The 24,183-nt window shown below is 42.1% G+C and overlaps 1 protein-coding gene across 7 annotated transcripts in view; it reads right to left on the bottom strand.

Annotated features, from left to right (window-relative positions):
* Positions 1-24,183, bottom strand: part of TBC1D32 (TBC1 domain family member 32) — a 301,306-nt gene that overhangs the window by 88,551 nt on the left and 188,572 nt on the right. For all 7 annotated transcript variants that reach the window (XM_033939045.1, XM_033939043.1, XM_033939042.1 and 4 more), the window contains one exon: positions 23,129-23,254. In XM_033939045.1, the coding sequence (XP_033794936.1) occupies positions 23,129-23,254 (126 nt within the window). The remainder of the gene's footprint in view (positions 1-23,128; positions 23,255-24,183) is intronic.

Below are 24,183 nucleotides of genomic sequence, written 5' to 3'. Positions count from 1 at the left end.
TACACCCTCCCAGCCATTGAAGCCCTCCCCTGCCCATCCTCCTCCAAACGGCCATACACAGACACAGACCGTACAAGTCTGCCCAGTAACTGGCCTAGTTCAATCTTTAATATTATTTTCTGATTCTAAATCTTCTGTGTTCATCCCACGCTTCTTTGAACTCAGTCACAGTTTTACTCTCCACCACCTCTCTCGGGAGCGCATTCCAGGCATCCACCACCCTCTCCGTAAAGTAGAATTTCCTAACATTGCCCCTGAATCTACCACCCCTCAACCTCAAATTATGTCCTCTGGTTTTACCATTTTCCTTTCTCTGGAAAAGATTTTGTTCTACGTTAATACCCTTTAAGTATTTGAACGTCTGAATCATATCTCCCCTGTCTCTCCTTTCCTCTAGGGTATACATATTCAGGGCTTCCAGTCTCTCCTCATATGTCTTCTGGTGCAAGCCTCCTATCATTTTCGTCGCCCTCCTCTGGACCGCCTCAAGTCTTCTTACGTCTTTCGCCAGATATGGTCTCCAAAACTGAACACAATACTCCAAGTGGGGCCTCACCAATGACCTGTACAGGGGCATCAACACCTTATTTCTTCTACTGACTACGCCTCTCTTTATACAGCCCAGAATCCTTCTGGCAGCAGCCACTGCCTTGTCACACTGTTTTTTCGCCTTTAGATCTTCGGACACTATCACCCCAAGGTCCCTCTCCCCGTCCGTGCATATCAGCTTGTGCATATAAGATTTTGTGCAGTGGGTCGTAGAGACCTAACTTGAGTATGAGGGATAAGCAAATTATTAATAAATTCTAGCTGGCTATTTGCTTTCTTTTTAAAGGTTAGAAGTAAAATTTTGTAAGTGATCCTATGCTCTATAGGCAATCAATGAGCTTTACGAAGAAGAGGCGTAACATGATCATATTTTTTTGCGTTAAATAAGATTTTTATTGCAGTATTTTGAACTATTTGGAGCCTTTTTATTTCTTTTTTTTTGTAGTGCCCTTGAGAAGGGCATTGCAGTAATCCAAGCAAGAGATAACCAGTGAATGGATTAAAATATTCAAAGACGAGGGCTCTAACAATTTTGCTAAGGCTTTGATCATGCATAGCTGATAAAAGCAATGTTGGACCACCGTGCTAATATGCTGGTGATAAGTAAGTTTGCCATCAAGTATGACTCCTAGTAATTTTAGAGAAGGAACGGCTTTGATGGGGAGATTTTTGAGCTTAAGGGGAGATAATAATGAAAGGCCGTCTTTGAAAGGAAAAATCATTAGTTTTGATTTATTTATATTCATGGACAACATAAGTGCATCGAGCCAAGAATTGATCATTTCAAGTTTGTCGTTGATAATGGTAATTTCATTCGGGTTATTTAAATCTATTGGATGTACTAATTGGACATCGTCCGCATAGGCAAATGTTGTGAAACCTATAGCAGATCAGTAAAGTATGCAGGCAGATTATAGTATTCTATAATCTGCATGCCTATTACCCCATCCATACCCTGCCTAGACTCTACCTATGTGAAAGCTCACCTATACATTATGCACTATGGCACATAGGGGGCTGCTTTTAATTCCTAACTCCAATCAACTTGTAAAGTTGCCTGTCTGTTTTGTCACTCCCTCCGTAGTTCCCTACTCCAATTGTAGTGTTTTTCTGTCTGATTACATTGCAAGCTCTGTTGAGCAGGGATTGTCTCTTACATGGTTAATGCAACGTATAGTACTGTGTACGTCTGGCAGCGCTATAGACATAAGAACATAAGAACTGCCATCTCCAGATCAGACCTTCGGTCCATCAAGTCCGGCGATCCGCACACGCGGAGGCCCAGCCAGGTGTACACCTGGCGTAATTTTAGTCATACATATCCCTCTATGCTTCTCGTAAGGAGATGTGCATCATTTGCTTTTAAAACCTAGAACAGTGGATTCCGCAATAACCTCCTCTGGGAGAGCATTCCAGGTGTCCACCACTCGTTGCGTGAAGCAGAACTTCCTGATATTTGTCCTGGACTTGTCCCCCTTTAGCTTCAGTCCATGTCCTCTTGTCCATGTCACATTGGACATTGTAAATAATTTTTTTTCCTGCTCTATTTTATCGATTCCTTTCAGTATTTTGAAAGTCTCGATCATATCCCCTCGCAGTCACCTTTTCTCAAGGGAGAACAATCCCAGTCTCTTAAGTCGTTCCTCGTATTCCAAGTTCTTCATATCTTTTATTAGCTTCGTTGCTCGTCTCTGCACCCTGTCCAGCAGTTTTATATCCTTCTTTAGATTGGGAGACCAATGTTGGACACAGTATTCCAAGTGTGGTCTGACCATTGCTCTATAAAGCGGCATTATAACTTTCTCCGGTCTACTCGTGATTCCTTTCTTTATCATGCCTAACATTCTATTTGCTTTCTTTGCCGCTACCGCACATTGTGCCAACTGCTTCAGGGTCCTATCTATCAGTACACCCAGATCCTTTTCCTGTTCGCTCTTATCCAGAGTTGCACCTGACATTCTATACTCGTGTTCCTTGTTCTTTGTGCCTAAATGCATTACTTTGTACTTTTTCACATTAAACTTCATCTGCCATTTCTCCGCCCATTTCTCTAAATGACACAACTGATTAGTAGTTATAGTAGTAGTATATGATTATGTTTATAGAATAGTACTTAAGTGTCAATACACACATGCGTGTTCTTGCCACCTAACTTTAGATCTCTCCTTAAGGAAGCAATGTTTATTAAAGTGCAGTAAGTTAAGGTGTGTTAAGTGCAAAGCCTGTGCAGTAAATGCAAAGTGTGCCCTGCATTTTGCATTTACTACACATGCAGTGCCAGATAATGTGGGGGCTATGATTCAGTGGCCACCATTTTTGACTCGGAGCCAGATCAGGAGGGAGAGGAAGAGGATTACTCCCACCTGGGCCAATAGCTCATGGATGACCTCTGGACAAGTCCTGGCAGTTCTCGGGGGGTGGGGGGGGCGGAGAAAGAGAATCAGGTCGAGATCAGATGTTACATTTGGATCGGGAGGGGAGAGACCTTGCCCAGGTGGGTGGATCTTGACTTTTGGAGGGGGATTGGGATGAGAGAACTTTATTAGGGGACAATCTTTGGGGGGGGGGGGAGGGTTAAAACAGGAGAATTAGCTCAAAGCTGCAGCTCCACTGGACTGTTCATAGCTCTTTTGCACCTACCCTTCTTCTTGAGGTGACAGAATGTGCAGCAGTGCTATGGGAAGTTATGACAGCTAGTGTGCGGTCACAACCCACACATTAGCTGTCACCGACAAACATTCTTCAGTTTTGCCCAACATGCCTACTCTCCACCCCAACAAATATTAATCAATTAGCTAAGGATTTTAACCACACTGGCTGTTTTAATTTGTGTTAGCTATAAACTGGCTATTTAAAGTGCAATTGAATGCATGCAGCTTAGAAACATAACATTGAGAAACATAGAGTATAACGGCAGAAAAGGGCCGGCGGCCCAACAAGTCTGCCCACTCATGAACCCTCCCTCCCTTGAGAAACCATCATTTTAAGCATTACTCTGTAGCAACCCCACCTGCCTGTCCCATCGTCTCTTGAAGTTGAGCACACTACTGGCCTCGACCACCTGTCGTGGAAGACCATTCCATCGATCAATCACCCTTTCGGTGAAGAAGTATTTCCTAGTGCCACTATGAAATCTTCCCCCCTTAAGTTTTAGCGGATGCCCTCTTGTCACCATGGGACCCTTAAGAAAAAAGATTTCTTCCTCCACTTCAATGCGGCCCGTGATGTATTTGAAAGTTTCTATCATGTCTCCCCTTTCTCTGCGCTCCTCGAGAGAATATAAGCGCAATCTGGTCAGATGTTCTTCATATGAGATATATTTAAGTCCTGAGATCATCCTAGTGGCCATTCTCTGGATCGATTCCATTCTCTTCACATCCTTTTGATAATTTCTACAGTAGTTCTTGTTTAATTTTCACCGTTCAAGGTGTATGTTTTGCATGGATTTCTGCTTCCAAGATGCATTACTTTACATTTTTTGACATTAAAGTTCAGTTGCCAAGTACTGGACCATTGTTCCAGTAAAAGTAGGTCCTGTTGGGCATGGTTGCGCTGTCAGGTTCTGTTGCTCTGCCCACAATGTTGCATAGTTTAGCGTCATCGGCAAATAATGTAATTTTGCCATGAAGTCCCTGAGTCAGATCCCTTACAAAGATGTTAAATAGCAGTGGGCTTGGTAGTCATGCCCTAAAATTTATGCATACAATTACCATGTAAAATGTTTAGAATAAGGGTATTTATTTGCTTACAAATGCACATTGTAAAGTAGATTCAGTAAATGGTGCCTAAAGATAGGTGCTGAGATAAAGGGTGCCATTACAGAATACTAGCTTAAGTCCACATTCACGTGTACTTTAGGATGAGTATTGATGCCAGCCAAATGCTGGTATAAATGCTCTCACCTACCTATGTACTTTACACGAACATCTAAACAAATGGCCATTTTTGAAATAAAAACAGAGACATTTTCCTGTTCACTCTGGAGTTTTGGTTGTTTCCTGTAAAACGTCCAAACTCAGATTTAGATGTTATGGGCCATATTCTATAAACAGTGTCCCAACTATAGGCGGCTATAGGCGTCCAACTGCTTCTAACTAGCCAATCAGGACGCATGTTTTCTAGAAAAAACAACCCAAGAAGCCTTAGGCACCTGGGCCAATCAAGGGCTTAGGCCCCTCCCCGGTGCATTCTAGTATGCAACGCGAAGGGGAAGGCCCGCCATTGTGAAGAGGTGGGCCTGCTGGCCAGAGGGAGTACGCATCTCTCTGACCAACCTTCCTGTTTAAAGAATGGGGGTTTGGTGGGATGCCGGCAGGAGGGAGTGTGTATCCCTCCTACCGGGGATTGTTTAGGGGTTTGAGGCTAGAGGGAGTGGGTATTCCTTCTGCCGAGGATGTTGGGGGGGGGGGGCAGAAGGAAGGAGTGGGCAACTCTCCTGTCAGGGATGTTGGGCAGGGCTGTCATGAGGGAATGGGCATCCTTCCTGCCGAGGATGTTGGGGGGTTGCCGGAAGGAGGGAGTGGGCCTCCCTCCTGCCAGGGATTGTTTAGGAATTTGCGGCAGGAAGGATTGGGCATCCATCCTGCTGCGGACAGTGTGTGTGTGTGGGGATTCTTGTGTGGAAGCGGGAGGCAGTGGGCATTGTTCCTGTTGGCTGACTTGCAGTGGGGTTCGGGGATTCCCTGCCATTCAGCTGATTGTGGTAGGGAGATTCTCTTGCTGCGATCAGCTCAGTGGCAATGCAGTTATCTAAACGGCATCTGTGACATGGATACCGATTAGATAATTGGGGTGGTTAGGCTGGGTTAGGCGTCTGTCCATTAGGACAGCCATAATTCTGTATAGGCGCTGCTGAGATTGGGCATCCTATACAGAATCATTTATTGAAAATGTCCCTCAAAATGTAGGGGGATTGGGTTGAACCCATTTTTATAAGACATGTTTTTTTCCAAATGCACATGCTTTCCTAATAAAGGTCCTTATGCCTGTCCCCATAACCCCAAATAAATTAGTTTGTTCAAGAATATTTCCTAGGGGAGAATGGGTAATTCCTGCTATTACATATTTAAAATCAATATTCAGAGCAGTTCCCAAATTGGTCTCCCATTTTTGCACAAAATCTGAAAAATCCAGCCCTACATATTTCTGAATGAGTCTAATATGTTATTCAATGACTGAAAATCTATCATCCTCAAGGGATTCAAACCAAGCTTTTAACTTTTTACTACAGTATAATGGGTTTTAAGGCCTTCTATAGATAAAGAAGCTGTATAGTGAGATAATTTATAATATCCAAACAATACTTAGCGTTAGCAAAGCTGGTCTGTAATATATCTGAACACCTCAGAATTTTCCCTCCATTCAAAATATACCCTTTCTCCCAGTGTACAAAGATGTCCAAATCCATGCCTGGAAGGAAATCAATATTACTCCTGAATGAAATTAAATCTGACCCCATAGTTTTACCACTTCCTTCCAGATGATTTTTTAAAATTACTTTTAACTGTGTTCATTTACCTTTACACATCCATGGGGGAAGGGGGGGGAGGGATGGATGGAGGGAAATAAATATTGATGGTTACATTTGGGTAACTTTATTTTCTTCATTTATATCATATACTATGTTATGTTACTATTAAATATAAGAATTCTGTAAAATTTGAATGATATATATGTTACCTGTACTGTTAATAGTGCAATGTATGTAATAATTATTCATTTATTTGTATGGCACTGTTCTAGATTATAAATCAATAAAGATTAAAAAAAAAACCAAAGAACCAAATGTGCCCCTGATGCAGGCAGTCCGCTACCAAAATATGTTGGGTTTTTTAATAACATGTCTGTAAGGTAGAGCAACAAAAACATAACCTTTTTTATCTAAGGTTGCTTTTTAAATTTCTTGTACATATCAGACATGGTTGGCTCTTTTTTGCTGTTCCTTTCTTGATGTTTGGATTATTGTTGTGGCTTTTCTATGACTCTTTCTTTCTTGGATTATTTTATTGTTAACTCACCCTAGATTTAGAGTAGGAAAACAAGAAAAAAAAAACAACAAAACATTCTAAACCAAATTGTATGGTAACATGGTGTCAGGTCAAAAGCGCGCCGGGACAAAGGCGCGCCCAGACAATTGAGCGCAGCATGGAGGCGCGCGCCGCAGAAAATTACTGTTTTTACGGCTCCGACGGGGGGGGGGGGGCGTGGGGGGAACCCCCCCACTTTACTTAATAGAGATCGCACCGCATTGTGGGGGCATTGTGGGGGGGGTGGGGGGTTGTAACCCCCCATATGTTACTGAAAACTTCACTTTTTCCCTGTTTTTAGGGAAAAGTTAAGTTTACAGTAAAATGTGGAGGGATACAACCCCCCAAACCCCCCCACAATGCCAGCGCGATCTCTATTAAGTAAACTGGGGGTGCTCCCCAACAAAAACCCCCGTCGGAGCCCCTAAAAACTGTAATTTTCTTCGGCGCGCGCCTTTGCTTTCGCGGGGTTGTCTATGAACCTGGTAACATATATCAGGCTCTGCACCCAGCCCCCTCACTCCCTGCATCGGTGTCAGGTCAAAAGCGCGCCGGGACAAAGGCGCAAGCAGACAACTAAGCGCAGCGTGGAGGCGTGCGCCGAAGAAAAAGACTGTTCTTAGGGGCTACGACGCGGGGTGTGGGGGGGAAACCCCCCCACTTTACTTTATACAGATCGCGCCGCATTGTGGGGGCGTTGTGGGGGCGTTCCCTCTAAGCTGAGCAGGTGTCCTCCAGCTGCATTGCTACCACTAGGGGGTGGAATATTTTCAGTCGCTAAGGACAGGTATGTTCCCTGGAGTCCTGCAGAACTTGCATGTCCCTCACAATTGAAAAATGTGACAGTAAAACAGCACCCTCTATTGGTGAGACTGTGGGTGGAGGACTCCTGCTCAGCTTAGAGGGAACAGTGGTTGTAACCCCCCCACATTTTAGTGAAAACTTAACTTTTTCCCTGTTTTAGGGAAAAAGTTACGTTTTCACTAAAATGTGGTGGGTTACAACCCCCCAAACCCCCCACAACGCCGCCGGGATCTGTATTAAGTAAAGTGGGGGGGGGCTCCCCAACACAAACCCCTGTCGCAGCCACTAAAAACAGTCTTTTTCTTCGGCGCGCGCCTCCGTCTTGTGCTCAGTTGTCGGCGCGCGCCTTTGTCTTCCGCGTTACTGTCTATGAACCCCCTGCATCCAATCCCACACTACTTGCCAGGCTCTGCACCCTGTCCCCCCTTCCCTACTAATTGTAATGCAATTTTTTCCTTTCATTATTCATATACACACAGCAGATATAAATTCTCAAAACTGACACATTTCGATCACTAAATTGAAAATAAAATAATTTTTCCTACCTTTGTTGTCTGGTGATTTAATTAGTTTCTGGTTGGATTTCCTACTGACTGTGCATCCATCATTTCTTTCACAATCCAGCTCCATCCCCTTTGGGTCCAGATCTATATCTCTCTCTGTCTTTCTTCTGTTTACCAACCTCCCCCCACCCCCATGTACAACATTTGTTCTGTTTTCTTCCAGGTATTTCTCTGCTTCTCTTTCTCTCCTTCCTTCCTCCCTCCTTGGTCCAGAATCTTTCCACCTCTCTGCAGTCTCTCTCTTCCCTCTATACACCCCCAAGTCCAACATCTGCCCCCCTCTCTTCTGCCTTCCCTTTGTTTTAGATTTTTCCCTCTCTCTATCTTGCTAACATTTTTAGTCCTCCCCTCTCTACCCCCTCTATTCCAGCATCTGCCCTGTCTTCAAGTCTGTTTCCTGCCCCTCCTCTAGGTCCATTCTGTATCTCTTCCCTTCCCCCCCGGTGTCCAGATCCAGCGTCCCGCCGGGGCACTGCTTCCTGCGAGGTTGTTGTCTCCAGCTCCCAGATGGTGCTTGGTTGAGCTGGGATGGGTGGCAGAAGCCCTCAGAGTGAAGGGCTACAGCTTCTGCCCGGGTCCGAATGCATGCTCCGGAGTTGGCAGGCTCTCATCACTTCCCCGACAGTTGCTCTTCTTGCTCGCTACCTGGGGCAGGAGATCGGGGGAGAGAGAGCTCTCCTTTTCTGTTTTCCGAAGTTGTGACCACCGCTGACCTAATTACGGCAGCCTGCAGAGTGAACCTAGCAGGCTGCCGTTGGCCTCTGACGCACATTTCCTCTACCGTAGTCCCGCCCCTTCTCTGACATCAGAGGCAACGTGCTTCAGAGGCCAATGGTAGCCTGCTTTGTTCTCTCTGCAGGCTGCCGTAATTAGCTCAGCAGCGGTCACAGTGTGGATGACACATCTCTCGCTGGGTGCGGGAAGCATCCCCTACCCATTGCGAGCCTAATTAGCTTTAAAGGGGGGAATATAGAGGACACTGTGGGGGAAGCCAAGAAGACAGACTGGCGCTCACAGATGCTAGGGAGAGCCGGATTTGGTGCGGGCCTTTAGAAAGGTACAACTGGGTGGGGTGTTTTAAAAAAGTATCTTCGCTGCATAAGACGTGGGTGGAAAAAAAGTGCGTCTTATGGAGCGAAAAATACGGTAGTAACTAGATCTCATTGCTTAAAATGGAACCTGTGCAAAACTAGCATGAGTTAATGGTAAAATAACTTCTTAATGGTAGTTGACTTTGATAACTTCCACCTCCCTACCCCTCTCCCGAAGCATGAGCATTTACACAAACTCTAGCTGGCATAAGAGCTCATTACTAACATTTAGGTACGCGGCAGCCCTTAGGTCAAAGATCAGTGCCCTATTTGAGTCTAGCCTTACTTGCGTATGTTCTAGTTCAGCAGGAACTTGTCTAACTTTGTCTTGAATCCCTGGAGGGTGCTTTCCCCTATACCAGCCTCTGGAAGAGCGTTCCAGATTTCTACCACTCTCTGGGTGAAGAACTTCCTTATATTTGTATGGAATCTATCCCCTTTTAACTTTAAAGAGTACCCTCTCGTTCTCTCCACCTTGGAGAGGGTGAACAACTCTCTTTCTCTACTAAGTCTATTCCCTTCATTATCTTGAATGTTTTGATCATGTCCCCTCTCAGGCTCCTCTTTTCAAAGGAGAAGAGGCCCAGTTTCTCTAGCCTTTCATTGTATGGCAACTCCTCCAGTCCCGTAACCATTTTTGTCGCTCTTCTATGGACCTTTTTGAGTAGTACTATGTTCTTTTTCATGTACGGCGACCAGTGTTGGATGCAGAATTCCAGGTGGGGGCGCACCATGGCCCGGTACAGCGGATGATAACCTTCTCCAAACTGTTTGTGATCCCCTTCTTAATCATTCCTAGCATTCTGTTCGCCATTTTTGCCATTCCTGCACATTGCGCAGATGGCTTCATTGACTTGTCTACAAGTACCCCCAAGTCTCTTTCCTGGGGGCTCTCTCTGAGTACTGCACCAGATATCCTGTATTCGTGCATATGATATTTGTTACTGACATGCATCACCTTGCACTTATCCATGTTGAATCTCATTTGCCATTTCCCAGCCAATTCCTCGAGTGTGTTTATGTCTCGTTGTATTCTTCGCAATCCTTCTGTGTCCTCACTACACTGAATAACTTTTTATCGTCTGTAAATTTAATCACCTCACTCGTCGTACCAATTTCCAGGTCATTTATAAATATGTTAAAGAGCACTGGCCCGAGCACCGAACCCTGCGGCACTCCACATGTGATGCTTTTCCAGTCCGATTATTGTCCATTTACCCCCACTCTCTGTTTCCTATCTGCCAACCAGCTTTTAATCCACCTGAGAATATCACCCTCGATTCCATGGCTCACAATTTTTCAAAGTAGTCGTTCATGCGGGTCAGCCTTGTCTATCTGCGTTTACTCCCTCGAAGAAGTGCAGTAAGTTTGTTAAGCAAGATCTTCCTTTGCTGAAGCCGTGCTGGCTGGTCCTCATCAGATTGTGCCCGTCAAGGTGATCAATGATCCGGTCCTTTATCAGCACCTCTACCATCTTTCCTGGTACCGAAGTCAGACTCACTGGTCTGTAGTTTCCCAGATCTCCCCTTGAATCTTTCTTGAAGATCGGCGTAACATTTGCCACTTTTCAGGCTTCCGGAATCCCTCCTGATTTGATCGACAGATTGGCTATTAGTTGAAGTTCAGCTATAACCCATTTCAGTTCCTTGATTACCCTCAGGTGGATGTCGTCCATTCTCAGGGATTTATCATTTTTAATCCTATCAATCTGCCTGCATATTTCATCTAGACTGACCGCTGACCCTGTCAGTTTCCCGTCTTCGTTTCCTGTGTATAGTTTGTCGGCTTCTGGTATATTGGACATATCCTCTTCGGTAAATAGAATAGCCTCTTACCAAGCACCCTAGAAAACCCCTGCATAAGGCTAAATTTAGTCAACACTGTTGACTGTCCTAATAGCAGTCCTAAATACAGTGCAGTGGTACCTCGGTTTACGAGTGCACCGGTTTGCGAGTGTTTTGCAAGACGAGCAAAACATTTGCAAAATCGGTGCCTCAGAAACCGAGCATGGCTCGATTTACGAGCACCCCCCCCCCCCCGCAATCCAGCACCACCCCTGCCTCGAACCGGCACCCCCCCCGCCACGATCCGACCCCCCCCGCCACGAATGGGCACCCCCCCGCCACGATCCGACCCCCCCGCCACGATTGGGCACCCCCCCGCCACGATCCGACATCCCCCCGACACAATTGGGCACCCCCCCGCCGCTTCTTACCCTCATCTGGGCACTCTTGAAGCTCAGCCTCCTCGTCTGCTGGGCCTTGAGCATCTGAGCATGCTCAAGGCCTGCGAGTTCATGTTCTGAACGTGAACGTGAACTCGCAGGCCTTGAGCATGCTCAGATGCTCAAGGCCCAGCAGACGAGGAGGCCGAGCTTCAAGAGTGCCCAGATGAGGGTAAGAAGCGGCGGGGGGGGGGTGCCCAATTGTGTCGGGGGGGGGTGCCCAATCGTGTCGGGGGGGGGGGGTCGGCTCGTGTCGGGGGGGTGCCCAATCGTGTCAGGGGGATGCCCAATCATGTCGGGGAGTGCCGGTTCGAGGCAGGGGGGGTGCCTGATCGCAGGGGGGGCCTTCGAGGGGAGCAATGACGGTTCTCGGGGGCGGGGGGAATGCATCAAAGCGAGTTTCCATTATTTTCTATGGGGAAACTCGCTTTGATAAACGAGCATTTTGGATTACGAGCATGCTCCTGGAACGGATTATACTCGTAATCCAAGGTACTACTGTATATGATTATTATTACTATACATGGCACATAACCCAAATTTACCTGGTATCTATGAAGAATTCGAGCTCAGAAGCTTAGCAAAGCTTAGCAAAGTGTAGCTTGAACTATACAAAACTGTTGCTGTTGTTAAATCTGAAATTTCAAGATTTTGTAGAAATTTGTCTAGACTTGGTATAATACTTCCTAAGGCTCCTACATCAATAGGGATAACCCAACAAGGCTTGTTACAGAATCTTGCCAAAATGTTTTCTACACTGTGGTTATATCAATATTTATTTACTCTAAAGCTGTACAACTTGCACAAGCTCCAGTGCATCATGATGTTGTTTATAGTCAGCTTGAGCCATTTTGCTACATCTACTAAGCAAGTACGGTAGTCAATGGTTTCATCTTTTTCATTTTATAATCTACATTTGTTATTAGCTGAATATTCACTTGCATGCAATTAGTTTGTAAAGCTTGTCTCTGAGCTGCAAAAATGTATCCTTTGTGCTCCTGCTCAAGGGTATCTAGCCAAAGTCATTGCTATTTCTGGTGCTGTCCACGTTATTCTCTATTTCTCTAAGATATTGTTCATGCAAAGCCTTGAAGCAGTTCTAGTCAGCCAAACAAGTAGTTCAGTTCTATACTCATTTTGCTTCTCTTTCACCTTGATAATGTTCTCCCTGCCAACTTTGATTAACATTTTCTCATTGCTGTTCTTGATACAGTTATTCAGTTGTTTTCCTCTTCTACAGTCCATATGACTTGGAGCTGAGCCCGACCACCAATTGTTCATAATATATAGCCAGGAAATGTTACTTTGGGGGTGCAAAGCATGATGCACTGTCATCAGCTTTCACATTTTCTGGTGCAGATTATCCAAATTCTAGTTGGGACAAGTCTACAATTCCAGCTGTGTATCTGCCTACTGGAATGGCTTAGGTATTTTATGGCCTTGATAATGTTTCCACCATTTAATTTTGAGTTTAGGATTTTCAGACCCCTCTTTACATATTCTGATTTGTTTTATCTTTAACTTCTTCATTTAAGAAGTTATTAATTATAAACTCCTATGTATTTGTAACTACTGTTTATGGGTAAACATTTTACCAATTTTCCATTTTCAAACTGTACTCCTGTTTCTTCAGTGTTGCCCTTTTTTATACTAATAATTACACATTTGTTAAACCCAAAATCCATCTTTATATCTTTAAATTCTTAGTGTCGGGAGAGATTCAATTTCAACTCTTCAACATTAGATAAAGCTTTTGATCATCTATATACAATAAGTGAGAGATTTTTCTATTCTTTCTCAACACTTCATAGACTAATTTTGTTTTGTTCCGGATATACTATAAGTTAAAAACAATGTTGGATAGGAAGGGTGATAATTCACCTTCTATTTTTCACATTTTCCAATTCTTGTCCATTTACTGACAAAAGCTGTTGTCCATTTGTTTCATGGCTATTTCCAGCATATTCTGAATGTTTTTACTAATTCTGAACATTCTCAAAGCACTGCACTAAGAGGTACTGAGTCAAAGGTCTTCTTATATTCTATCTAGGCCATTAGTAGATTTGTTCTCCGTCGCCTCAAATTTTTCAATATTATTTTGTTGATAAGCAGCTGGTCCTTTGTTCCATGTGAATCTCAGCAGCTGCCCTTTTGTTCAGGAGGGTATAAAGAATTTCCAGAAATATGGTTCAATATTGCATTAAATAAAATTCCAGTTAGCAACTTGAACATTACCAGCAAGCATGTGATTGGTCTGTAGTTGCTTGCTATAGGACTCTTGGCTTTATCTTTCATGATCAGAAATGTTCTGCTAGTTATCATCTATTCCTCTTTTTTTCTAGTGCATACCTTAATACAGTGAGAGGGTTTGTGTACCTCAATGAGAGCAAGAGCTATGCTGGCAGTACTGTAACTACTAGGAGGGTCTCCCTAAATCAAACAGGTCTTGGTTAAGGGGCTTCTCTATGGAATATTTGATCCTTTTGTCCCTTATGTTGGAATACCCTTAGACTTTGCCATTTGAGAAACACACAAAGATATAAGTTAGCCTTCCCTTCCTTTAAGGGAATTAAATCTGCTGGGAAGCTCAGTCAATCTTTTGTTTTTATGTTTGTAGAGATCTGGAATGAACTTCCTGACTCCATTAGGCTTTTAGGCCAGATGCTATTATTTTGTAAATTCCTGAAAACTTTGTTATTCTCACAATTTTTAAATGGTTTAACTACAGCCTCAACGAAATGATAATATTATAGTTATTTTTCTTATGCTTTTCTTATGTACTTTAGTTTTTAATTAGTTCTTCCTTCTCCTATGTTTTCTGCTATGTACTCTAGTCTTAATTATATGTGAACCGAGTTGAGCTCTACTGGGAGATGACCCGGTATATAAACCAAAGATTAGATTAGATTAGATTGAGTGATCTAAACACAACATGTTCTCAATGGTGAATATAAGGGAAAAGAAATCCATACCCAATTAGTCATTGCCCAGAGCAAAAAGTGTTGCATCTCATGAAATGGTTCCTGGGCATCAGGCAACAAGTGGGCTACTGGGCTCAACTGTGTCTACTATGCAACCAAAACAATCAGTTTCAAAGTGACTAAGAATAGATAAAGAATAAACAGATTATCATCCTTGGCAAATTCAACTTTTCAGACTACTCCAACACCACTGGGGCTCCAGCTGACTTCATACCAACACTATCTGACCTAGACTTATTCAAGATCATTACCTTAACCACTCACTCTGCTGGCCATACACTAGACCTAGTCTTCATACAAACAGACCAATCTCACGACACCCAAACACCACACTTTGTCACCACACCAGTAAACTGGTCTGACCACTACCTAATCTCATTCAACCTCACCAACGCCACAACAAATCCTGCAATTAAGGACACAAACCCACCCAAAAAAGTACTTAATCCTAACTCAGTGACCTAAAAAAAACTCTCAACTGGCATCACTGAAATAGCAGAAATGAATGAGCCTAACTTCACACACTTCGAAAAAGCTGCATCAAACTGGCACACATGAGTCAAGACCCTCTGTGAAAAACATTTTTTAAAACTAGCTATATTAACTGCTGTTACTACATCCTCTGGCGACACATTCCAGAGCTTAATTATTCTGTCAGCGAAAAAATGTTTCCACCTATTGGTTTTAAAAGTATTTCCCTGTAACTTCATCAAGTGTCCCCTAGTCTTTGTAATTTTTGATAGAGTAAAAAATTGATTCACTTGTGCTTGTTCTGCACCACTCAGGATGATACAGACTTCAATCATGTTTTTCCTAAGCTGTCTCTTTACCAAGCTGAAGAGCCCTAACCTCTTTAATCTTTCCTCATATGAGAGGAGTTCCATCTCCTTTATCATCTTGGTTGCTCTTCTTTGAACCTTTCCTAATTCTGCTCTTTTTATAGATAAAGCGACCAGTCCTGAACACAATACTTAAGGTGAGATCATACCATGGACCGATAAAGAGGCATTATATTCTTAGTCTTATTTACCATACCTAATAATTTCTACCATTGTGTTTGCTTTTTTGGCTGCTGACACACATTGGGTGGATGATTTCAGCATATTTTCTATGATAACACCTATATCTTTTTCTTGGGCGCTTGCTCCTATGATTGACCCTAGCATCCGATAACTATGATTTGGGTTATTCTTCTCAATGTGCATCACTTTGCATTTGTCCACATTACATTTCATCTGCCATTTGGATGTCCAAGTTCTTCCAAGTTCTTAAGGTCTGCCTGCAATTTTTCAGTCTGCATGCATTGATTAGTTTAGAGTCATCTGCAAATTTAATCACCTCACTTGTTTTTCCAATTTCCAGATCATTTATAAATATATTAAATAGCACTGGTCCCAGTAGATCTCTGAAGTGCTACATTATTTACCCTCCTCCATCAAGAAAAATGACCATTTAACCCTATCCTCTCTTTTCTGTCCAATGACCAATTCCTAATTCACAACAAAACATTGCCATCTATCCCATGACTGTTTAATTTTCTGAAGAGTATCTCATAAGGAACTTTATCAAAAGCTTTCTGAAAATCTAGATACACTGTGACTACATCAACCGGCATACCTTTATCCATATGTTTTTTCACAGAAAACAAATCTGATTTGTTTGACACAATATCCTTCTAGTAAAAATACCTATAGTGTAATGGTTTCAGTATCCTTCTGCTTTTTAGACTCTTTACTATCCTTTCCCTCAGAAAAACCTTCATTAATTTTTTTATCACTGAGGTCAGACTAACAAGGCTGTAGTTTCCAAACTTCTGTCAATTATCATTTTCATAAAGAGGAACAAGGTCTGTCTCTCTCTAGTCACATAGGACCATGCCTATCTCCAAGGATCCACTCAATTGAGCATTCTACAAAGTCATCATAACCACTCTGAATTTGCTTAACATCCTTGGCTGTATCTCATCCATTATAAATAATAAAAAGGATTATTTTCTAACATATGCATAAACTACTGGGCTACTTAATCACTTAGGGGTATTCAACTGGCAGCGGTGAGTGTTTTTTTAGGCACTACTGGCTTTGGATATTCAATGTCAGGCCATGACCACACACTGGCATTGAATATCCGGGTTTATGCACTTAACTGTCTAAATGACATTGAAGGAAGATAGGATCAAGTTTCATGCAGTCTAATTTGGCCACTTAACTTGAATGGTTAAGTACTGAATGTCAGCATTTAACTGCATAAGTGCTGACTCTGCTCTCAGACAGCTCCCAGACTGTCAGATTTCAGTTTAGCAGCCCTAACCAATTAAGTGCCACTAAATATCCATTGATAGCCCTGCACGGGTAATTTAAGTGACCAGGAGTCTCTCCTGACTGTTTAAATCTCTCTGAGTATAGACCAATTAAAAGAATTGTCATTGGCAAGGTGTAATGCCAAACCTGCCCCTTTAAATGCATGAAATTCTCATATACTTGTAAGACTTTGTTTGAAGCTGCCTACAGTTACAACCTGGATCATTAACCTGACCCAATCTAAACATATTGACCCTGATATATCCAAAAATGACAATAAGGTCCAGAGATGCTGTGGTAAATTAAAAAAAAAAAAAAAATAAAAAAAATAAAATATATATATATATATATGACTGGGAACCACCTGGGTCACTGATTAGCAAATAGATGCTAAAATCTGAGGCTGAAACTATATGTGTGTGTTGGTTGAAAAAATGGCAAGGTGGACAATATGAAGGCAAGTGAGCTAGTGCATGGTCAGAAAGACTGCACACAGAAGTAATTGGTTTCAGCAGAGCTTTCTCATAAACTTAACAATGGCTGAACAGACTGTAACAATATAATAAAGATTTTATAGGAATCATAAAGATGTAGTAGAAAAACAATAGCTGCAAGAAACAAGTAACAGCATTACTTTAGACAGAAAGACTGATGGGTGAGGTTAAAAATGCGTCCATAGATATAGTATTTCTGAAAACTATATCTGGTTGAAGAAATTAAGAAAAAACTTCTGCAAATAGAAATTGAAAAAGATGAAAAATGGCTTTCTGGTGGAAATACGAGATTCCATGATGAGAAAAGAATTGGCAGCAGTAGAAAAAAATAAACATCAATTACGAACAGAATATTGTTTTCCATATTACATAATTAACATATTTTGGTTACTTGTAACTGATGTTAAATGAGAGCAATCATCAATGGGACTATAACTTGCATGATAAAGTATACTACATCTCGCAGTTCAGCAGATATTTTCTCCCTCCTTTACAAAGTTATGCTAGTGTTTTTAGTGCTGGCTGCGGAGGTAACAGCTCAGACACTTATAGGAATTCTATGTGTCGGGGCTGTTACCATGGTGGTCAGCACTAAAAACACTAGCGCGGCTTTGTAAAGGAGGGGATTTGTCTCTAAAGCAATTCACAGGTCTGCATAAAAACTTTTTTTTTAAAGCTGTTTTGGTTATTCTACGTAATCTTTATGTTTTTTAGTGTGCTGAATCCGAAAATGACCTCTATTTTGTCATAGGACATCATGTTTCCTGACAATTTAAGTAACTATGTTAAATAAGGTAATACCTCAAAATAAATGGAAAAAGATTTTTAAAATTAAAGTTTTATTACAATTTTTTTCATGAAAATCCTTTTTTGAACTGAAATGAGCTCACCTACACACACTAAACTCGATTCTTCTTCCCTGTGAGGCTCTTCTTGGTGCATTTACGCTTGTGAGTAGCATCTGGAATGCCTCTCTGAAGCATCCAACAGTAGTCTGCCATCATTGTAATGCTCCATCTTCCCTGGTATCTCCTTTCCATCTCTTTAATGTCTTGATGGAATCGTTCACCTTGTTCCTCACTCACAGCTCCCAAATTTTCAGGAAAGTAGTCAAGGTGGGACTGGAGGAAATGCACTTTCAAACTCATCAGGCAATCTAAAGCTTGAAATGCTTTCAGCATTCGTCCGACGATCTTTTTGTAGTGAGGATCTTTGTTATTGCCTAAAAATTTCTGTACGACTTCTTTAAATGCAATCCACCCTTCTTTTTGAGGTTCCGTCATGGTATTGACATACTCTTGATCAACTATAAGCCTTCTAATGTCTGGTCCAACGAACACACCTTCTTTCAATTTTGCCTCCGACAGGCCTGGAAACTTGGTGACCAAGTATTTGAAGCATTCTCCATCTCTTGGAAGTGATTTTACAAATTGATTCATCAATCCCAATTTTATGTGGAGAGGTGGTAGAAGAACTTTATGGAAAGGTACCAAAGTTTCTCGGAGGACATTTTTTTTACTGACTGTTAGCACCCTCGGCTGCCAACTCTTCTTGGTCCAGTGATTTTGTCGGTCTCGACTGTCCCATAGACACAGAAAACAAGGGTATTTGGAATACCCAGCTTGTTCCCCGAGCAGTATATACAAGACCTTCAAGTCCCCACACACTTGCCATCCATGGTCTTCATATTTAAGTTTATGAAGAACCAATTCCAAATTCTCGTAAGTTTCCTTCAAGTGTACGGAATAACCTACAGGTAAGGAAGTGTAAAACCACAGTTGTGGAGTAAAACTGCTTTGAGACTTCTTTTTGAAGAATCTATAAAAAGATGCCATTGCTATGAATCATATTGGATTTTAAATTGACCCATCAGACCTTCGACATCGATGCATTAAACCAACTTGTTTTCCTGGGCAAGGAAGGAACGAACTCCTTTTCATGATGTCTGAACCATGAAGATGATACTCCTGGCAACAATAAATTCCTGCTTTTCAGCTTTGATCCGAGTAACTCAGTAACTTTGGGAAGATTCAAGTCTCTTACCAAATCATTCATCTCCTCCCGAGAAAACAATTTTGGTTTTGTATCATCTTCAAAGTAAGAGCTTGATTTATCATCTGGTTCAGGTATGACTTCACCTTCATCGGAGCTAGGTATCTCTTCCAAGGTAGCAGGGGACTTGGGTACTAGTATATCTGTGCCATGGGGGATAGGACAAATTGCTGAGTGAAGATTGGGGTATGAAATGGAATGCTTCCATTTGGAATTAAACCCTTTCACATCGCATGAACAAAAGTAACAGTCGTCACTATGGTTCTCTTGCTCTTGCCATACCATAAGAATCCCATAATGGAAAGATTTTTTCATACCCTTGAACCAGTTTCGGAGGTCCTCAACACACCATTTGCACACTTTATGAGGCGCCCAAACTTTATCTTGATCTCCAATTTTTAGTCCAAAGTATGCGAAGTATACTTTTTTCACAAAGTCTGTAATATTCTGCTGTTGCTTCAACACTGTATATTCACCACAGATGAAACAGAAACTATCTGGTGAATTAATATACTTTCGCAGAGCCATAACATAACGGTTGAAGAATAACGAGCTAACACGAACTGCGAAAAAAAAGTGTGAACAGCCTAGAACCAAGAACCTGATGATGATTCGTGCATATGTGTGGACTGCAGGAGAGCAGCTCATTGTCTTTATACGAGTCATCACAGTGCTGGCCAAGCCCCCCTGCACTGACTGGAGCTGCTGCTATCTACCCTGAGTCTCCCTCCCACTGGATTCTTCTGGAAAGATTAACCCCTTCTACCATTAAAACACAGACTCAGGGCTGAGGCTTACACATACAGCATGCTGCTGAGTATCCCAGTAGTCAGACATGTCACTCAGAGCAGCACTTGTATTCACCCCCTTTGCGGGGGGAGGGGCAGAGATTGTTTACCTGTAATTAATAACAAAGAAGAGAACTAGGGAAATGGGGAAATATAATTTTTTTCCCTAAAACTTGCTTAGCTTAAGTATAAATTGCTTACCATCAGATTTACAGTGCTATATTTTTTTTACCTAACTTGGACAGGTTTCCGCCCACGCATGCTTGGTAACAGCATGTCTGAAAAGTCCTTACCGCTTGCCTTTTTGCAGGCAGTAAAGTCTCCTGCATTAACCCGGTGGTAAGAATCACTGCAGCATGTCAATGCATTGTGGGCATTCCTTCCTTCTCCCATCTCCACCCACAGCAACGGTAAGCCTTACAAACTGAATTGCAGTGCGGTAAATCTTTTTTTACCACAGCGGCAGTGCTTGCACACAGCAATACCCTACCGTGCCTTAGTAGGACCCCCTACCTTTACTCAGCTTGGAATCAATTTAGAATATCCTGCAAAAAAAAAGGTAAATTTCAAAATATCAATGTCTTGGTTACAAAAGCAAAGTTTAAGAGAAATGCATTTTCTTTCATCTCTCCTAACTGCTGCTCTTTCTGGGGATTCTATCAGCTGGTTCAGCACAGTAGCACGGAGGGACTCAGATGTGTGATCTATAATCCAAAAAGGGGTCATCTAACAAACCATCAAAAATGAACCAGCATTTATGGTTGGTGCTGCAGCAGCGCTGCCCTAATGGCATGGAGAATACCTCTTACAATCAATAATGAAAGAGGAAAGACAATTCACTTTTTTTTTTTTTTTTTTAAATAAATCTTTATTCATTTTCAATCTTACATCAAGTGTACAAACATCAAAACAATAAAATTAAATCAATCACTTGACAATCATTCTAATTTATCTTATAATACATAAAATTACCACCCTCCCCTCCCATCATTCCCTCTATTATTTTCCCAATATGAATACTAATATATAAAACCTCCCCCCTCCTAACATTAGACGGTATATATTTCAATAGAAAATGGTATCTACTCATTACAATAAGAAGTTAATGGCTCCCAAATTTTATTAAAATTATTATAATTCCCTTGTTGTATAGCTATTGTTCTTTCCATTTTATAGATGTGACATAATGAGTTCCATCAGAAATTATAATTGCGTCTACTGTGATTTTTCCAATTACTTGTGATATGCTGAATTTCAGCATATCGAAAGACAATTCACTTAACAAAACTGGTATATAAATTTGTGTCTACTATAAGGTTTGTGGCCTAGGAGCTATCAAGCACATATCTTATTACCAAAGTGTCCTCAAAATCCTAAAGGGGTTCTTTGATACTGAAGCTTTCCCTTATGTTGTGCCTCTAGCATTGAATTTATTGTATTATCTTTTTCCTCTTCCTTCTCTTTATATAGGTAAATGTAAGTAATTATTTCTTTGATAGGTACTTTAGTTAGATTTGGAGCCCATTGGGACAGAGAGGGAAATTCAAAGTGCCTGATTAGGTTTTTGGCCATTACTTAAGTCAATTTAATTGTTTTCTAAACCGCTTCGAATCATTTGGGAGATTTACCCCCTCTTCTACAAAGCCGCGCGGTAACAGCCCCAAAGCCCTTAGTGATTTAAAGGGCTTCGGGGCTGTTGCTGCGTGGCTTTGTAGAAGAGGCGGTGAGTGGTATATAAGACGCCACATTAAATTAAATTAATGATAGTCATTGCCTAGGAATAACAAAATAAAAACATTTTTGTTACATACCCCCTCCTTTACTAGTGTAATTCATATAATTCAATGATAAAGGCATCAGAAATGGTGTCCTTTAGTAGGCAGTACTTTCAAAGAAAAACCCCTTTGATGAATACAACACAAGAGGAAGTAATCAAGGAAATTTTAAATTTACAACTGAGAGATGTACAACAAATAAAAACTAGACCCCTGAATTTACTCAGAGGCATTTCCCATACACTTACAGAAAATAACATACACAGAACTAGAAAATAAAATAAGAAAATAATTGCCACCTTTTCCCCTATCACCACTATTCAGCCCACTGTGTTCAGTGTCTTTTTAAAATGCTGGCCACCATGGCAAAAACAGCTGGATATTAAGCTGCAGGACCTGGATAGTGGTTGCAGCTGAAAGCACAGTTACTTACCGTAACAGGTGTTATCCAGGGACAGCAGGCAGCTATTCTCAACATATGGGTGTCGTCATTCACGGAGCCAGGATGGGGACAGCTTCACAAGCAGACTTGCTTGAAGAACTTTTAGAAAGTTTGTGACTGCTGCACCGTGCATGCGCGAGTGCCTTGCCGCCCGACGCAGGGCATGCATCTCCTCAGTTCAGATAGCTAGCAGAGAAGCCAACCAGGGGAGGTGGGTGGGTTGTGAGAATAGTTGCCTGCTGTCCCTGGTTAACACCTGTTACGGTAAGTAACTGTGCTTTGTCTCGGCTCCACGGAAAACTGAGGAGACACACGCCCTGCATCTGGCGGGAAGGCACTCGCGCATGCGCGGTGTGGCAGTTGCAAACTTTCTAAAAGTTTTTCAAGCAAGTCTACTTGCAAAACTTTCCGCATCCAGGCTCCGTGGATGACACCATCCATATGTTGAGAATAGGCTGCCTGCTTGTCCTGGGATAATATCCGTTTACTACAATAAATACCTGGCATGATTTGGATAATGGTAATATTCAGTTATTATCCAGACAGCTTATCTGGATATAACTTAGAACAGAAAAAAAAATCTAAAAGGGACATTACCCAGAACATATCATTACTACCTGGAACAAACCTGTAATTTCTATAAAGAGTTTCAAAGCATGGCTGCATGGTTTAAAATTTGATAAGCGTCATATGCCACAGATACTGCAGATATAGGTTAGTCTTTGAAAAATGATAGCATGCATTACTAACACTCATGAAAGAGATGCCACATCTTTGACTATCTTCCACTCTGTCACATGTTAAAAACAAAAGCCTTAAAAAAAAAAAAAAGGTTTTCTTTTAGTCTATAACTACAAGCGGAAAAAACAGGCAAAACATATTGATACTGTAAAAATCCATTCAAAAAAATCCATGGCAAACTTATACACCAAGCTAAACATTTTTTTTCTAAAGGTTCAAAATCACCTCTAAAAGATATCTATAAATGGAAGAAAAAAAATCATTAGAATGCAATGGCTATTAAAAAGAATGTACTTACTATTTCCACTGATGGCATCAGGTTTGGTTTTCATTACTTTATAAAACTGTTTTCTGCAGTTTTCTAAACATCCAGCCTTTCTGTCTGAATTTCTCAAAAATGCTAACAACTTGGAGAGTTCATTGTCTGAGAAACAAACAAAAGCACAAAAAGAACAGAAGTTAAAAATGTTAATTCAACTTCCAATGGTAATGTTAGGGCTGCATTTTGATTAAAAATTTTAATAGTAAATATAGGTGGGGAATAGCCAGCAGCCCATTGGGCGGGGTGGGGGTGGGGGGACACATACAAGAGGAGACTTGGGTGCGTCCCTCTCCCTCCTCCCTAGTTTAGCTATTATATCCTTTGCTGCTGGAGATGCCAAAGACCTGCAATCAGATAATTCCACTGCAAAAGCCACCTCCTTCTCCCTTGTGCTGTGCCTCAATAGCAAGGAAGTCAGGAGGGTTACTCCAGCTGCTGATGCCGGCACTCCCTGAGCATACTCAGTTCTTGCAGGTGGCTGGAGGCATGACACTGACTTCCTTGCTCCTGAGGCAGTATGAGGAGGAAGAGGACGACTCAGGCAGCAAATTCAGCTGACAGGACTATCCACCAGCCACTGAACAGTTGCTGCAGCTTTGGAGGAGGCCAGGCCTCCCCCCTCTCAGGTCCAACTTGTTCTTCCTCCCTATTTCTTTACCTCCCACCCCACCTTATCTTCCCCCCTCCCAGTCAAATTCCATCTCTTTCCCCACCCTCCATGTCCAACTCTCTCCCATCCAGGTTTCTTCCTACCTCACTCTATCCTAACCCCAACTCTCTTCCCTTCCCCTGCAGCCCCTAGGCCCCACTCTCTCTTCCCCCAGCCCTCAGGTCCAATTTTCTCCATACCTTCTCCAGTCCAACTCTTTCTCTGCCTCCTGTCCAACTCTCTCTCTCCCCGCTCCCTCTCCCTAGCTTCAACCAACTCTTTCCCCTCAGCCATCTATCTCTATTTACCCCCTCTGTCCTTTCTTGGCCCTGTCCCAGTTCTCTTAATTCCCTTCCTTACTTTTACATGACCAAACATAGCT

Source organism: Geotrypetes seraphini, chromosome 3 (assembly GCF_902459505.1).
Source record: "Geotrypetes seraphini chromosome 3, aGeoSer1.1, whole genome shotgun sequence".
In the NCBI taxonomy this organism is placed as follows: Eukaryota; Metazoa; Chordata; class Amphibia; order Gymnophiona; family Dermophiidae; genus Geotrypetes; species Geotrypetes seraphini.
The sequence above is the reverse complement of the archived record's forward strand: the minus strand, read 5'-3'. Positions and strand labels throughout refer to the sequence as shown.